The following is an 18,222-nucleotide window of genomic DNA, read 5'->3' as shown; positions in this document are numbered from 1 at the left end:
CAGCCAACAAGTGCTCAGCATGTGGGAACTCCTTCAAGACTGTTGGAAAAGCATTCCGGGTGAAGCTGGTTGAGACGATGCGAAGAGTGTGCAAAGCTGTCAAAGCAAAGGGTGGCTACTTTGAAGAATCTAAAAGATTAAAATATATCTTGATGTGTTTAACACTTATTGGTTAATACATGATTCCATGTGTCATTTCATAGTTTTGATGTCTTCACTATTATTCTACAATGTAGAAAATAGTAAAAATAAAGAAACCCTTGAATGAGTAGGTGTGTCCAAACTTTTGACTAGTACTGTATGTCATTGTTTATTGTTAATTTATGTAAAATTCCTGCATAAAATAAACAGTAATACAACCATATAAATCCTAAATATTGACTTTATTGATGAAGGAAGTCTCTCAGTTCATGATCTTGCCTTTTACATTTCACAGTCTTTCAGCCAAATGAGGTAGGAAATAAGGATGCAGAACAACCTCTTCCAAGTAAGTTAGTTGTCATAGATAACTGAGGTCAATCAGTCAGGAACTGAAAACTTGAGTCCTCTAAGACGTGTGTTTCGATGTGGGTCTTGGTTTTCTGGTGCAGTACTCAGACTAGAGGAGTTATGGGGCTGGACCAGCACTCCAATACAGGCTTCATGTTATGGATGTAAAGTGACTCACTTTCCCTCATGTGCGGCCCATTCACTGTACCCCCCCTGATAGTGCCGAGCCCTAAGAGAGAGAAGGGGAGGAGAGAGGGGGAGATCTTTCAGGTGTCTTCCAGTATGTGTATATGAGAATACTGTATGTCCACACTAATGTACCCTAATAAGGTATGCCAGGTGAGTTAAAGTGTGTTATACCTGTTGAAGCCCAGTTGTCGGGCGATGGCTAGAGCTTCGGCGCTCCTCCGGCCCTTCTGGCAGTGGAACACAAGGTTGTCATCATCTTTCCCAGGAGCCTTCACTTCGAACTGCAGCTGGAAGTGCTCTGGTGACAGCTTTAGAGATTCCTCCAGCTGGCTCACTGACAGACCCACACATACACGCTGAACATTAGTAGAGATTGCGCGCATGCACAGATATATTACACATAAAAACACACACCTTTGATAGGTTAATATACACCATGATGTGTAGCTCTACTCACATGGGATGTTTACAGAGTCCGGGATGCGTCCAGCCATGAACTCATCTTGGTTGCGGACATCAACCAGCTGGACGTTATGAGTGGACAACATGTTCTTCAGCTGCTTGTAGCTCACCACCGAATCTGAGACACACACACACCACTATAATGGGTTCACTGCTATTCCATAAGCATATCCCCTGTCCCATCAATATACATTGTTGTCTGTTGTTAAAACCTTGATAAACCTGGACTCACCATCCATTGCTTGAAAGAAAGACTCGTAAACCAGGAACAATTTCAGCCAAACGGATACTACTGGTGGTGAATTCAGTGAAACTAAACTGTTCAGGACAGAGGTTTACTAATTGAGGATGAGAGGCAGGCTGTGTTACAAAGGTTGACTATAGTGCTGGACCCCCAAACACAGTCTATAGTTGAAAAGTATGAATAAGCCAATGAATGAATCACTTGAACCAGGCCCAATCACAAACTGCATGGCAGCAGATCCATTCACACACACACTTTACTGGAAAGTGCTGATTACCCTTTTTTCAGTTAGTCCTAACATCTGGGCGAACCAACCAATCCACTCATCGGCCATTCTAATTATGTTTTGCTACTCTAGGTGAGCATTTGAAAACAAGAGCATGTTATGGAACCAGTCACCAATATGGCTACAGCAGAAATGCTGCAATTAAATAGCCTTTAACTAGTTTCCTTAAAGAGGAAATCTGCCCTTCAAATGATCACAAAGCAGATACCCCGCCACAGTATTGGTTAAAAGCTGAGCGATGTGGCTGGATAAATGTTTCCACTCTCAAATTCATAGACATAGTTATGGATGCTAGCACTGACTAACCATGAGATCAAAATGATAATTGTAAACGAACTCTGTTAAAACTACATTACAAACAATGGAGTAAAACAAGCTTATATTTTGGGTTCTGATGGGGCATGACAGTTGTATGGGGTATGAGTAAGTTCATGAGGCATTTATAAGTTATATTCTTCAACAATCAATGGGTAGTGCTTAAATGTGTAAATCAGGAGGTGCCGGAACAAAAAGTGAGCGCGAGAGGGGGTCTTTTCATTCTCCTTGGGAGCTCTGGTGGCAAAGGAACCTAAATAATTCCCTTCAAAATAACGCAATGCACATGTCACCGCATTTGCATCGTGGCATAGAGCACTGAGCAGTAGAGGAGGCACTTATAAATTCCACACATGGAACATTTTTAGCATCATAGGGTCCAGATTTTTTGGAGTTTAATTCTAATTATCTTCTGTGACCATTTTTTACTAGATCTCTGCCTGAGCCCTACCCATGCATGCTACGTTAAGACCCTACCCATGCCTGCTACGTTAAGACCCTACCCAGACACGATTTCTTCTGCCCGAAGAAACTAGAAATAACTTCCTGTTAGTACACCTAAATCCATTAGCCGCTTTTCTCTGTGTCACCCGCTACCTGCGCGCTGTTCGCTCTGCATGTGTTCTGCTCGTGGCTGCTCTGAGTGAGTATAGCAGCAACTCCGCTTGGGCTCAATGACCAGACGTGAGAGCACAGAGCAAGGCTGCGAGCTGCTTTTCGTCACTCAAACATTTGTGAAATAATCTCTCCGGTTTTATATTTGATGAGTTCGAAGCCCTTTTGACACCTACGTGTTAAACAAGGTTCAACCCACACACCGCCCACTTCACCTAGTTAGAGAGAGGGGAATCTTGGGAGTTGTTGGAATTGGGAACATCAGGACTGATCATGACATTCAAAGCTAGATAACTAGACTCAGACATTGTTTTAAAATAAAATAGTGAATGTGTCCACAAAAGACTAGTGAAAACAACAAAACCACTGTATTACATGGGTAAAAATAGTCCTTTAACCTGTATATGCAGGGGCGCAACTTTCACATGGGACAGGGGGGACATGTCCCCACATTCTGAAATTTACAGATTAAAAAGTCTTCCCTTTGATCAGCAGGAGCCATTTGCTTTCCAACCTGTGTTTTCCTGTGATTGTATTTGAAATATTGCGAAAGGTCTGTTTTGGCTGTATGCTGTTCACTGAAAGATTTGCAGCAAGTACCCCACTGTAGGCTATGCCTTGTGATTGAGCTACACACAATCAACCGCTAGGATCCTCTGTGGCAAAGTTATAAGCCTACGCCTGGTGTAGTATTCTAAATTGTTTCATTTATTTCTGAACAGACTGCAGTAATTCTATAACTTTGTCAAATTTATTTCAATGAATCATCCATTTCGTATGATGTTACGAATTACAATTCTGCCATATCTCACCACAATTGGCAAACAATTGGCCAGTCAGCCATGTGTTGTTCTCAAACATCAAATCAAAATGTTATTTGTCACATGTGCCGAATAGAGCGGTGTAGACCTTACAGTGAAATGCTTATTTACAATCCCTTAACCAACAATGCAGTTTTAAGATCAAAAAAAAATCTAGACTTGGAGCTCCGGTACCGCTTGCCGTGCAATAGCAGAAAGAAAAGTGTATGACTAGGGTGGCGGGAGTCCTTGGCAATTTTTGGGGCATTCCTCTTACACCACCTGGTATAGATGGCAGGAAACTTGACCCCAGTGATGTACTGGGCCACACGCACTACCCTCTGTAGTGCCTTGCGGTCGGAGGCCGAGCAGTAGCCATACCAGGTGGTGATGCAACCAATCAGGATGCTCTTGATGGTGCAGCTGTAGAAGCTTTTGATGATCTGAGGGCCATGCCAAATCTTTTCATTCTCCTGTTGGGGAATAGGCATTGTCATGCGCATTTCACGACTGTCTTGGTGTGTTTGGACCATGATAGTTTGTTGGTGATGTGGACACCAAGGAACTTGAAGCTCTCAACCTGCTTCACTACAGCCCCGTCGATGAGAATGGGGGCTTGCTCAGACCTTTTTCTGTAGTCCACAATCATCTCCTTTGTCTTGATCACATTGAGGGAGAGTTTGTTATCCTGGTACCACTCTGCCAGGTCTCTGACCTCATCCCTATAGGCTGTCTCATCATTGTCAGTGATCAGGCCTACCACTGTTGTGTCATCAGCAAACTTAATGATGGTGTTGAAGTCATGCTTGGCCATGCAGTCATGGGTGAACAGGGGGAACAGGAGGGGACTGAGCACACACCCCTGGGGAGCCCGTGTTGAGGATCAGTGTGGCGGATGTGTTGCTACCTACCCTCACCACCTGAGGGCAGCCTGTCAGGAAGTCCAGGATCCAGTTGCACAGCGAGGTGTTTAGTCCCAGGGTCCTTAGCTTAGTGATGAGCTTTGAGGGCACTATGGTGTTGGACGCTGAGCTGTAGTCAATGAATAGCATTCTCATATAGGTGTTATTTTGTCCAGGTGGGAAAGGGCAGTGTGGAGTGCAATAGAGATTTCATCTGTGGATCTGTTAGGGAAGTATGCAAATTGGACAGGCTCTAGGGTTTCTGGAATAATGGTGCTGATGTGAGCCATAGCCAGCCTTTCAAAGCACTTCATGGTTACCTTGGCAGGTTACCTTGGTGTTCTTGGGCACAGGGACTATGGTGGTCTGCTTGAAACATGTTGGTATTAAAGACTCATCTAGAAGAAAAAGAAAACGCACACCTATTTAGGTGAAGTGCTGGCTAGCGGAGTACAAAACTTGAAAATAAAAGAGCTGCACACTCTAGGAGCTCAGATGCAAAAATTGAATTACCAACGTTGACAGCCAAGCCGTCATCAGGGTATAATCACAAACACTGCGGAATTACTTGTTTATATAGTGTCAAAAGACACAGGTGTCTAATCATGGCCAAGAGTGGCCTGATATCATTGGTTAATTCTCAATTATTAAAATGGCATACAAAGAACAGCATACAAACAATAAATGGATAGCATACAATCATAGATGCATTTTAGACTACACAAGCTTACAAACAATTACAATAGCAAGTAACAATAATCACAATAATGGCTTCAGACTCAGTCAGGGACAGGTTGAAAATGTCAGTGAAGACACTTGCCAGTTGGTCAGCGCATGCTCAGAGTACAAGTAATCCGTCTGGCCCTGTGAATGTTGACCTGTTTAAAATGTCTTACTCACATCGGCTACAGAGAGCGTGATCACACAGTCATCCGGAACAGCTGATGCTCTCATGCATGATTCAGTGTTGCTTTCCTCGAAGCGAGCATAGGAGTTATTTAGCTCGTCTGGTAGGCTTGTGTCACTGGGCAGCTGTGTTTCCCTTTGTCGTCCGTAATAGTTTGCAAGCCCTGCCACAACCGACGAACACTCGAGCTGGTGTAGTATGATTCAATCTTAGTCCTGTATTGACGCTTTGGCTCTTTGATGGTTTGTCGGAGGGCATAGCAGAATTAGCATCTGTGTCCTCTGACCACTTCCTTATTGAGTGCATCACTGGTACTTCCTGCTTTAGTTTTTGCTTGTAAGCAGGAATCAGGAGGATAGAGTAATGGTCAGATTTGACAAATGGAAGGCAAGGGAGAGCTTTGTATGAGTCTCTGTGTGTGGAGTAAAGGTGGTCTGGAGTTTTTTTCTCTTCTGGTTGCACATTTAACATGCTGGTAGAAATTAAGTAAAACAGATTGAAGTTTCCCTGCAATATTGTCCGGCTACTAGGAGCATCGCCTCTGGATGAGCATTTTCCTGTTTGCTTATGGCCCTATACAGCTCGTTGATTGCCGTTTTAGTGCCAGCGTCAGTTTGTGGTGGTAAATAGACAGCTACGAAAAATATAGATGAAAACTCTCTTGGTAAACAGCTTATCATGAGATCCTCTACCTCAGGCGAGCAAAACATTGAGACTTCCTTAATATTAGATTGTGCACCAGAGGTTATTTACAAATAGACCCAGACCGCCACCACTTGTCTTACCGGAGGCAGCTGTTCCATCTTGCCGATGGACTGAAAACTGCACCAGCTGTATGTATCCATGTCATCTTCGTCCAGTTCGAGGTGAGTAATCGCTGTTCTGATGTCCAGAAGTTATTTTCGGTCATAAGTGACAATAGCAGCAACATTATGTACAAAATAAGTAAAGTAGTAAATTACAAACAACGCAAAAAAATATATAATAATAAAAAATAAAATCACACAGTTGGTTAGGAGTACATGTCAGCCACCCCCTCCGGCACCATTCTGTCCACAAAGTTGCACAAACCATAAACCCAGGCCTCCCACCCAGAATCAGGTCTTAGAATAATCAGGCAGCGGCTGAAAATCTACATTAAGTTTTTTTTAGGGGGCAGGAAATTTTACTAGAAGGCAATTCCAATTAACTTTTACATTGCATTGAAAATTATTCAATAGGTCCTGGAACAAAACAGTCCAAAACTGAGAGGTGGCTGAAATTAAAGCTGCAATATGTAACTTTTTGGGCTACCTGACCAAATTCACATTGAAAAGTGGAAGCCACTCTAAGAAGCGGTCTAAGTGCGCTATTTCTATATTTCCCTTTCGTAAACTTAGGTTTTGCATCTTGAACTTCGGTTTTGCACACCGGCTTCAAGTAGCTTAATATAAAATAGTTTTGGTTATGGAAAATATATTTCACATTGGTTTAGATGGTGCAATGACTCTCTACTATAGTTGCTTGATCTGTCACAAACTGAAATTAGGAAAACTATTAGTATTTTAGCAACCAGGAAATAGCGGAGTGATTTCTGCAACGTGCATACATTTTAAGCACTGTCAATGGGTAGGCTATATATAATTAATTCAAACGTCCAAAATTGTTGTATCAATCGCAGATTGCCTTTAAATTAATACTCAAAATGTGCCTTGGGCTATATGATGACATTGGTAACACTTAGGCACGCACGGGTTTATATAGCGCAGTCACATTGAACAACTAGGTCTATGTTGGATTCAGGTTGAACAACTGACTAACCAAATTGACAGGCCTCAAGAAGAGTGGTGACCGTGACAGATGGAAGCGTTATAGCCTACCGGGGTTGGGCAAGGAGGACTCGCTGAATCTGGTTGTTGAGGTCGTGAAACCACACCATTGGCCTCTCATACCGAGCGAAACGCGGCTGCTGGTTTCCGCAACGGTCAGAAATATTCTCCGTAACAGCAGACCGGACACCATGTTGATCATAGACCGGCTTCCCGTTGTAAGCAAAGGAACAAACTACTTTGTATCATAAATGTATTACACAGTATTTTCTTTCTGCCCTCTGCCGACAAAATACGTGTTAACAATGTTTCAAGAGTGCATGTACCCTAACCATTGTTAAAGTGTTGAGAAATTCGGCCTATCTCGAGTCATATTATCGAGAAAGATAAGAGAGAGGCAATTGCGTCGATTTATGAGTTCTAGGAATTAGGCCCTTAGTGAATGGGCGCGTTCGAGCAGATTACTTTTGTCAAGTAGGTGACCATCGTTGATCACTGCCTTTCAACGTGTGTTGCATTCCGGGAATAAAAATTGCCCGATTTGCGACTACATGTCGAATGCATGAAGTTAACAAAAACATTTTTATATAGTTTTTTACTGCAGGTTGCTGCAGTTCTTCACCAACTTTATCCTGATGCTATCGCCTGCATTGTGGGATGCTCTATCTGCCAGCGTGCTGACACTGTGGGTTGTCGGGTCTGATGGTTTGTTTATATAGCAGGTTAGGATAATTAACGTGACAGGTTAGGATAATTAACGTGACAGGTTAGGATAATTAACGTGACAGGTTAGGAGAATTAACGTGACAGGATAATTAACGTGACAGGTTAGGAGAATTAACGTGACAGGTTAGGATAATTAACGTGACAGGTTAGGAGAATTAATGTGACAGGTTAGGAGAATTAATGTGACAGGTTAGGATAATTAACATGGCAAGTTGGGATAATTAATGTGACAGGTTAGGATAATTAATGTATCAGGTTTGGATAATTGACTGTATCAGTGGTGACGTGTCATTCAAGGCAGGTGGGGATGTTTTGAGCCCCACATTTATACCTAAAAAAAAAATGAAATACCGAAAATGTAATTTAAAAAATTGTGTGGGAGGGGGGGCTTGTCTGTTTTGCATGTAATTTTGCCTTTAATATGTGTCACATATCAGTTTTTTAAACAATGTAAAATATATATATATATATATCATTGAGTTAATACAGCTCCAAAATGCAGGTCTTTCAGCTGAGCTCAGTGCTTTCTGTGGTGGTGCGGCAAGCCAGCAGAAAATGTGCAGCGTTGCATCGTGATTGGCCCAGTGTTCTGTCACTCATGGGAACACTACATCACCACCAAGTCAAAGGGTAGAGCTAGAGAATTCTAGCTCCTTGGGTGCTGCCATAGAGTTACATTAGAAGTGCCCATCCAAGAAGGCACAAGGTTATTGGCTACAGATAAAATTATGTCAAATCACATTATATCTACAGTAGCTTTGATTGGACTGATCATGTCAACATCATACTTTAAAAATCTTAGCTAGCAGTCATCATCATGTATCAAGTCGACAATCTACTGGCAAATCCTTTTTAATCCTTGTCATATGAAGAGAAATAATAAAGGGAAATTATAGATAAACGTATCAGTACTCATCGACCATTGGACATAAACATTACACAACAAGTTGGAAATTGCAAATTCAACAATGAGTGGTTTGGAAGAAATCAGTGACAGTGGCTAACTGCAAGCATTGCAAAGCAATCACTCACCTGCTATTCAGTGGAGTGGCTGTGTGGTCCAAGTTTAAAATGATAAACATTCAACATTCGCCATGCTGTCAATGCCATGCTGTCAATGAATGTCAATGCATGATTTGTGCCACATTCAAAATAACTGTTAAATCGGAACTGCGATAACTTGACTTCAGTGAGTTCAAGACAACTGGGAAGTCGGGAATAAACAAGCTTCGACTGAGAAAATATGTTTTGAACGGTCATCCAACACGGAATTGTAAATCCGGCCTCTTTCTAGAGCTCCGACCTGAAGATAAATGACGTCATCATGATTTGACTTTTTCAGAGTTCCCAGTTGTTGTGAAAGCACCATAAATCCAGAGAATGTCAGACTTTGATGATGAAATTTGCCCACGAAGGACCTCCGCGCCACCTTTCTGTTCAAGTGAGTACAGCACAGCAAGCTGAGTATGCTGTATGCTGCTGCATAAATTATGCAATATGCCAGGGAGATATGTATCCTGTAGCTAAGAAAGTAATACTAAGATAATGTTGTGTAATAAGATGTTAGTAGCCCATGTGCCTCACCCTAATAATTTGGTATTTTTACCCCTCTTAATTTTGCCTACTGTTCTAACTTGGTGGTGCACATGTAGCCTATAACTTGTTTTAGAGAAATGTAATCATTGAATATTGTAAGAGCTTTCATTGTCTGTTTATATGGCCCCTTTATTTATCCTACAGTTCTGACTTGGTGTACAAGGAGAACACTGTAAGAACGGCCCATGTTCTGAATTGTGTCGTTGTACATTTCAAATGTGCTAAACAAATAGTTATATTGACTATGTCTGTCCTAGCTCGCTCATCAATGTCTTAATCGAAATTATGGATTGCCTCTTATCCGCTTGTCATCCCATTATGCCATAGTTTGTACATCTCAATTGTCATTAGAAACCACATTTGTTTGAGCAAGTAAGCCATATCAGCTATGTTTTTTTTAAAGGGCAGTAAATTAGGCTGAATGAACTGTTTCGCTGCCAGACAAGGCTCCGCTGATAGCCAGGCGTAGCAGTGGTAAGATGTTGGGACAGCTTTATGCAGGTGTTTTGTGGGCACCATTTGTCACTGTTATAGTGCAAATAATATATTGTTTAGTGTTTTGTTGTGTAGTGGCTTTGCTGCAATGGATCCCACTTTTTTATTTGTTTTTGCCCCACCAAGATTTACATGCTAAAATTGCCACTGAGTATCAGTGTAGGAGAATTTACGTAGCAGGTTAGAAGAATGAGTTTGAGGTTAGAGAAAAGGGTTAGTGTTAGGCTTAGTAAAATCCTTGTTATCAACAACTGTTGTCCCCAACGCAACAACTAGATGGAGCTGTACTCAATCTAGCCACAACGGTAGAACCTGTCAGACCCGACAGACCATCAGTATCATAATACCGGCATGATGTAGGCCTAACTGAGGTGAACATGAATGAAAATGACTTGTGTATGGGCCTGTATGTAGGCCTTTTAACTTGGTGCATCTATAGGCTAGGTGAGGGCTCAGACCTGTGACAATATGTATATTCATTTATGCATTCATAGGTACACACAGATGATGATATATTTGACTGTATTAAAAACTGGATTAGAAAAATAATTTTGACTTGAATTTTGCGCTTCCACACGTCTCTCCTATCTTTCAGCTGTCCCTATCACATTCTGTGTGGCTCTGAGTTATCAGTGAATGAGTGGGAGCTTGTGCAGAGGAAAGGGAGAGAGAGAGTTACAACACTGTATAGACAAAGTATGACATTTGAAATGTCTTCATTCTTTTGGAACTTGTGTAATGTTTACTGTTAATTTTTATTGTTTATTTCACTTTTGTTTATTATCTATTTCACTTGCTTTGGCAACGTTAACATATGTTTCCCATGCCAATAAGGCCCTTGAATTGAATTGAGCAGATGAGACCCCACATTTTTTATCGTGTTTTTACATAAAGATCGATTTAGAGTTAGATAAACTTGAATTTTTCGGCAAGGACATTTACAGGATACTACCCTCCACAACATAACCTTCACTCCAAATCAAAACTCCAAACCTACAATGTGATTTTGGAAAACATTTCCTGGAAGGATTCCATTCCAAGGATTCCTCCTACTACCAAGACTCTTATTTCCAAGCTATACAGAGGGTGCTCTGGCAAACAAACAACATAAACCTGAAAACACCATCTAACCTGGAACTGAGTGAGTAATGTCCAGTCTGAATCTACTTTTAAAGCCTAGAAGAAAAATACAATACAATTATATATTTTATTTATAAGGACTGAATGCTAAGGTAAGGCTACCAAGCTTGCTAGGACAGAACATATCTGACTGCAATTAGCAGTGAGAGGTGTCAAAGCCCTTGAGCCCAAAAATGTCAGGAGAGTTTCACGGCCGACTGTTCAGAGGTCATTACAATACAGTGGATAACAGTGGATAACCCTTGCAAGGCTGCCGGCCCAGACGGTATCCCTACCGCGTCCTCAGAGCATGCGCAGATCAGCTGGCTGGTGTGTTTACGGATATATTCAATCTCTCCCTATCCCAGTCTGCTGTCCCCACATACTTCAAGATGGCCACCATTGTTCCTGTACCCAAGAAGGTAAAGGTAACTGAACTGAATGACTATCGCCCCGTAGCACTCACTTCTGTCATCATGAAGTGCTTTGAAAGACTAGTCAAGGATTAATTCACCTCCACCTTACCTGTCACCCTAGACCCACTGCAATTTGCATACCGCCCCAATAGGTCCACAGATGATGCAATTGTAATCACACTGCACACTGCCCTATCCCATCTGGAGAAGAGGAATACCCGTGTAAGAATGCTGTTCATTTACTACAGCTCAGCATTCAACACCATAGTACCCTCCAAGCTCATCATTAAGCTTGAGGCCCTGGGTCTCAACCCCATTCTGTGCGATTGGGTCCTGGACCTCCTGACAGGCCACCCCCCAGGTGGTGAAGGCAGGAAACAACATCTCCACTTCGCTGATCCTCAACACTGGGGCCCCACAAGAGTGCATGCTCAGCCCCCTCCTGTACTCCCTGTTCACTCCTGACTGTGTGGCCATGCACGCCTCCAACTCGATCATCAAGTTTGCAGACGACACAACAGTAGTATGCTTGATTACCAACAACAACGAGACAGCCTCTTGGGAGGAGGTGAGGGCACTCGTGGTGTCAGGAAAACAACCTCTCACTCAATGTCAACAAAACAAAGGAGATTATCGTGGACTTCAGGAAACAGCAGAGGGAGCACCACCTTATCCACATTGACAGGACAGCAATGGAGAAGGTAGAAAGTTTTAAGTTCCTCGGCATACACATCATGGACAAACTGAAATCGTCCACCCACACAGACAGTGTGGTGAAGAAGGTGCAACAGCACCTCTTCAACCTCAGGAAGCTGAAGAAATTTGACTTGTCACCTGAAACCCTCACAAACTTTTACATATGCACAATTGAGAGCATCCTGTCGGGCTGTATCACTGCCTGGTATGGCAACTGCACCGCCCACAACCGCAGGGCTCTCCAGAGGGTGGTGCGGTCTGCACAACGCATCACCGGGGGAAAACTACCTGCCCTCCAGGACACCTACAGCACCCGATGTCACAGGAAGGACAAAATGATCATCAAGGACAACAACCACCTGAGCCGCTGCCTGTTCACCCCGCTACCATCCAGAAGGCGAGGTCAGTACAGGTGCATCAAAGCTGGGACAGAGAGAGACTGAAAAATAGCTTCTATCTCAAGGCCATCAGCCATCACTAACGCAGAGAGGCTGCTGCCTACATATAGACTTGAAATCATTGGCCACTCTAAGAAATGGATCACTAGTCACTTTATTAATGCCACTTTAATAATGATGTTTACTCATCTCATATGTATATAATGTATTTTATACCATCTATTGCATCTTGGCTATGCCACTCTGTCAATGCTAGTAGGTAGTTGTTGTGTAATTGTTAGATTACTTGTTAGATATTGCTACACTGTCGGAACTAGAAGCATAAGCATTTCGCTACACTCGCAATAACATTCGCTAACCATGGGTATGTGACTAATACAATTTGATTTGATTTCATGTTCATTTTTGTTGTTTATTTCACTTTTGTTTATTATCTAGTTCACTTGCTTTGGCACAGTTAACATATGTTTCCCATGCCAATAAAGCCCTTTAATTTCAATTGAATTGAGAGAGAGAGAATTAGAGAGAGAGCTGCAACCAGAGGAGGGCAGCAGAGGACAATACATAAATGTAAATTTGTCCTTGAGACATTTAATTGAAATACTGTAAAATTCCATCTGTTCCTATGGAGGACTGCTCCTTTTGAGGAGTACAAATATGGCAGCTGGTAGCTTAAAAACCTCTCATTTGGGTTTATACATTGAACATCCCTGTTAGTGAGCATTTCTCCTTTGCCAAGAAAATCCATCCACCTGACAGGTGTGGTTTATCAAGAAACTGATTAAACTGCATAATTATTATACAGGTGCACCTGGTGCTGGGGACAATAAAAGGCCACTCTAAAAGGTGCAGTTTGGTCACACAACACAATGCCACAGATGTCTCAAGTTTAGAGAGAATGTGCAATTTTGTATTTATTTTATTTCGCCTTATTTATCCAGGTAGGCCAGTTGAGAACAAGTTCTCATTTACAACCTCGACCTGGCCAAGATAAAGCATAGCAGTGCGACAAAATCAAACAACACAGAGTTACACATAAACAAACGTTGGGTCAATAACACAATAGAAAAAGTCAATGTACAGTGTGTGCAAATGTAGAAGAGCAGGAAGGTAGGCAATAAATAGGTCATAGAGACAAAATAATTACAATTTAGCATTAACACTGGAGTGATGGATGTGCAGATTATGATGTGCAAGTAGAGATACTGGGGTGCAAAAGAGCAAGAGGGTAAGTAATAATATGGGGAGGGGGTAATTGGATTGGGTATTTACAGAATGACTGTGTACAGGTACAGTGATCGGTAAGCTGCTCTAACAACTGATGCTTAAAGATTTAAGACTCCAGCTTCAGTGATTGTTGCAATTCGTTCTAGTCATTGGCAGCAGAGAACTGGAAGGAAAGGCTTGTGTTGGCTTTGGGGATGACCAGTGAAATAAACCTGCTGGAGCGCATGCTACGGGTGGGTGTTGTTATGGTGACCAGTGAGCTGAGATTTGTTGGGGCATTACCTAGCAAAGACTTATAGATGACCTGGAGCCAGTGGTTTTGGAAACGAATATGTAGTGAGTGCCAGCCAACGAGAGCATACAGGTCGCAGTAGTGGGTAGTATATGGGGCTTTAGTAACAAAATGGATGGCACTGTGAAAGACTGCATCAAATTTACTGAGTAGAGTGTTGGAGGCTATTTTCTAAATGACATCACCGAAGTCAAGGATCGGTAGGATAGTCCGTTTTATGAGGGTATGTTTGGCAGCATGAGTGAAGGAGGCTTTGTTGCGAAATTGGAAGCTGACTCTAGAATTAATTTTGCATTGGAGATGCTTAATGTGGGTCTGGAAGGAGAGTTTACAGTCTAACCAGACACCTAGGTATTTGTAGTTGTCCAAATATTCTAAGTCAGAACCGTTCAGAGTAGTGATGCTAGTCGGGCGGGAGGGTACAGGCAGCAATCGGTTGAAAAGCATGCACATAGGTTTACTTGCATTTAAAAGCAGTTGGAGGCCTCGGGAGGAGTGTGGTATAGCAAATCAAATCAAAGTTTATTTGACATGTGCGCCGAATACAACGTTGAAATGCTTACTTACAGGTGCAAAAAAGCTTGCATTGAAGCTTGTTTGGAGGTTTGTTAGCACAGTGTCCAAAGAAGGGCCAGAAGTAAACAGAATGGTATCATCTGCGTAGAGGTGGATCAGAGAATCACCAGCAGCAAGAGCGACATCATTGATATATACAGAGAAAAGAGTCAGCCCGAGAATTGAACCCTGTGGCACCCCCATAGAGACTGCCAGGAGTCTGAGCAACAGGCCCTCTGGTTTGACACACTGAATTATATCTGAGAAGTTGTCGGTGAACCAGGCGAGGCAGTCATTTGAGAAGCCAAAGCTATTGAGTCTGCCGATAAGATTGCTGTGATTGACAGAGTCGAAAGCCTTGGCCAGGTCGATGCTGCACAATACTGTATTTTATCAATGGCGGTTATGATATCGTTTAGGACCTTGAGCATGGCTGAGGTGCACCCATGACCAGCTCCGAAACATGATTGCATAGTGGAGAAGGTACGGTGGGATTCGAAATGGTCGGTGATCTGTTTGTTAATTTCCCTTTTCGAAGATTTTAGAAAGGCAGGGCAGGATGGATATAGGTCTATAACAGTTTGGGTCTAGAGTGTCTACCCCTTTGAAGAGGGGGATGACCGCAGCAGCTTTCCAATCTTTGGGGATCTCAGATGATATGTAAGGGAATACCCCCCTGAAATGGACAAAAATGAATGGGAAAACATTGGCATAGTACAAACCATGGACAATACCACCCAAATCGGCGTTGATTCATGCAAAATGTTTTGCAAATGCCATATGGCAATTGCCAGTTGTAACACTTCAAAGATCCAACAGGTGGCGTGTGCGCTCCACCATGGTTTTTCATATAGGAAATGGACCCCAAGTCAACATCCAAAAGCCAAATTTTGAAAAAATGAATTTTTTGTCAAAAACTTATCACCCCTTAAAAAAGTACTTTCTGGACCGTTTTTCGATCGCTTTTTTTTTGTCAATTACACATGTGTAAGAACTGTATGAATATACTTTTGTCCAATTTTATTATCATAATTTTTTTTTATTACTTGCGCATAAGGCACAAATGTTTTGTCCATTTGCAATATGATTTCATAGGAAGTCAAAAGTCAAAAATTGCAAAATTTCATAAACTTCACACACCCCTAAAAAAGTGCTTTCTGGACCGAATTTTTTTCAAAAAAATTCTTTCGAATTTTGTGTCAATTACACACGTATAAGAACTGTATCAACATACTTTAGTCATATTTTATTATCATTATTTTTTTTATTTTTTTAACTTGTGCATTAGGCATATGTTTTCTCCATTTGGAATATGATTTCATAGGAAGTCAAAAGTCAAAAATAGCTAAATATTATAAAAAACTAAACACACCCTTAAAAAGTGCTTTCTGGACCGTTTTTCGAAATTCTTTCGTATTTTATGTCAATTACACACATATAAGAACTGTATCAACATACTTTCGTCATATTTTATTATCATAATTTTTTTTTTTAATTTTTACTTGTGCATAAGGCATATGTTTTGTGGGGGCCAAATGTCATAAGAAATTTGACATGCTCAAAAATCCTGCAGAAATGCAAAATTGACTGGCCTGATGAACTCGGGATGGCCGGGCAGTGATTGTTGTTCCTTTCCATCACTTGTGGTGTTGATTTCATCAAGTCCATTTGTTTATGTTTTCTCACTTTTGCAAAGTCACTGTGCATTTGCAATATGGTTCAATGGGCATTCACCATCACGAATTTGTCATGCTTTAAAAATCGTGCAGGAATGCAAAATTGACTGGCCCGATGAACTCGGGATGGCTGGGCAGTGATTCTGGTACCTCTCCATCACTCATTAGGGTTGATTTCAGAATGTCCATTTGTTTATGTTTTCTCACTCTTGCAAAGTCACTGTGCATTTGCAATATGGTTAACTGGGCATTCACCATCACGAATTTTTCATGCTATAAAAATTGTGCAGGAATGCCAAATTGACTGGCCCGATGAACTCGGGATGGCTGGGCAGTGATTCTGGTACCTCTCCATCGCTCGTTAGGTTTGATTTCAGAATGTCCATTTGTTTATGTTTTCTCACTCTTGCAAAGTCACTGTGCATTTGCAATATGGTTAACTGGGCATTCACCGTCACGAATTTGTCATGCTATAAAAATCGTGCAGGAATGCCAAATTGACTGGCCCGATGAACTCGGGATGGCTGGGCAGTGATTCTGGTACCTCTCCATCGCTCGTTAGGGTTGATTTCAGAATGTCACTTTTGGTGATGGTACCTCACTGTTTAAACATATTGCAAATGGACAAGAGTCACCAGCAAGTCACCGTCCATCAGTCAATTTGATATCATTCTGACACCAAACGGATACAAACTGACACCAAACCCACTTTTCCCAACTCGTTTAGTAGCCAAGTATCACATACTTCAGAGCTGGCCCAAAATTCACAACGCCTTCGGTTCAAACCATAAAAAAACATAAAACACGTAGTTACGTTCTAGCTGCGGGTCCTTTTCTTGTGTTATGTGTAGGCCTAGCTGAGGCGACCCCGAAACCCAAGTTTCGGCTCGATAGGTAATTTGGTGTCCGAGTAAAACCCTAATTGGTGCTGAAAATCCACTTTTTTCAATTACTTGCTACGGGGTCCTTGAATGAGCTATCGGACAGAAACGTTGGGTTCTGTTTCTATGGGCCGAGACGGTCACAATGCACCTAGCCTTGTGACTCTGGGACATTTCTAAATGTCGCCATTTTCGTAATGGTCCAAATGAATTGAAGTCATTGCAAATGTACGAGGCTGTTTCTCGGTCCGAGAACCTTCTAGAGCGACGTAACTCACCACGCACTATCAACCTGAGGTCTAGAACAGGATTCTAAAGTTTCGGAACTCTAGGTCTGACGGTTCTTTAAAAGTTCCAACAAGGTTAACTAATGCAGAGAGTGTATGTCTCTACACACCCCAATGGGTCCCTCCTTCCAAGCTGTGTGTGTGTGATTTAGTTTTCCTTTGAAATTTTATGGGAAAAATGACTGATTTACAGTTCATGGGGGTTGCCTAATCACATATATGAAGTTTTGGAAAGATCTGATTTTTTTTAACCCCTCGAAACAGCCCATGAGACACCAATTATGGCACTTCCGGTTGGCACAGGAAGCTATAACTCAACACACATCCTCATTGGTGGTATTATATTACAGAATCCTGAGTTTTATGTCTTTACCATAAAAACTGATTGATTTACACAGGGTTGAATGCACTATGTCTATCAAACTGCAGGCAGGGTATGGGTATACACGTTTAGGGCGATTTTAACCACTTCCGGTTGGTCCAGGAAGCTTAGAATCGACACAGGTAGACCTTATAGTGGCCTGATGGACTGGTACCGAAGACAGGTTCATAAGGCATTCATAACCCATATAAGCTCCAGGTTGAATTTAGGGGAGCAGGCAATGTATTCCTATGAGGAGAGATATCATTGTATTCTATGAGATCAAAAACCCTGTTTTACTGTTAAGGGTTAATGCCACACGGTCAAACTTAGGCTTGCACGGATCGGAAGGACCTTAGGAACATTCCTGTGGTTGAATTGTCTTTCTAAACCTAACGGTTCCGCCGCTGTCACCCAAAATCAAATGACGTTGTGGTGCAGGCTTCATTTTGGGCCTACTTTTCTAATGCTCGCTGCTCT

The 18,222-nt window shown here is 42.0% G+C and overlaps 1 protein-coding gene across 1 annotated transcript; it reads right to left on the bottom strand.

Moving 5' to 3' along the window:
* Nucleotides 1-364: 364 nt before the first annotated feature.
* LOC135517217 (thiosulfate:glutathione sulfurtransferase-like) lies at nt 365-7,418 on the bottom strand. The gene is made up of 4 exons (XM_064941321.1): nt 7,069-7,418; nt 1,136-1,258; nt 850-1,012; nt 365-718 (listed from the first exon to the last, which is right to left on the bottom strand). The coding sequence occupies exons 1-4, from the start codon at nt 7,217-7,219 to the stop codon at nt 664-666; spliced, it is 492 nt and encodes a 163-aa protein (XP_064797393.1). The 5' UTR covers nt 7,220-7,418; the 3' UTR covers nt 365-663.
* Between the last annotated feature and the right edge of the window lie 10,804 nt (nt 7,419-18,222).

Source organism: Oncorhynchus masou, chromosome 28 (assembly GCF_036934945.1).
Source record: "Oncorhynchus masou masou isolate Uvic2021 chromosome 28, UVic_Omas_1.1, whole genome shotgun sequence".
NCBI lineage: Eukaryota > Metazoa > Chordata > Actinopteri > Salmoniformes > Salmonidae > Oncorhynchus > Oncorhynchus masou.
Note: the sequence above shows the minus strand (reverse complement) of the source record. Positions and strands in the feature narration are given on the sequence as shown.

Bases quoted from the DNA above. Each gene is read 5' to 3' on its own strand.
- LOC135517217 (XM_064941321.1), bottom strand. From the start codon at position 7,219: ATGATCAACATGGTGTCCGGTCTGCTGTTACGGAGAATATTTCTGACC. The intron at 1,259-7,068 runs GTAGGCTATAAC...TGTGTGTCTCAG, and splicing joins GTCCTCCTTGCCCAACCCCG to ATTCGGTGGTGAGCTACAAG. The intron at 1,013-1,135 runs GTGAGTAGAGCT...TGGGTCTGTCAG, and splicing joins GGACTCTGTAAACATCCCAT to TGAGCCAGCTGGAGGAATCT.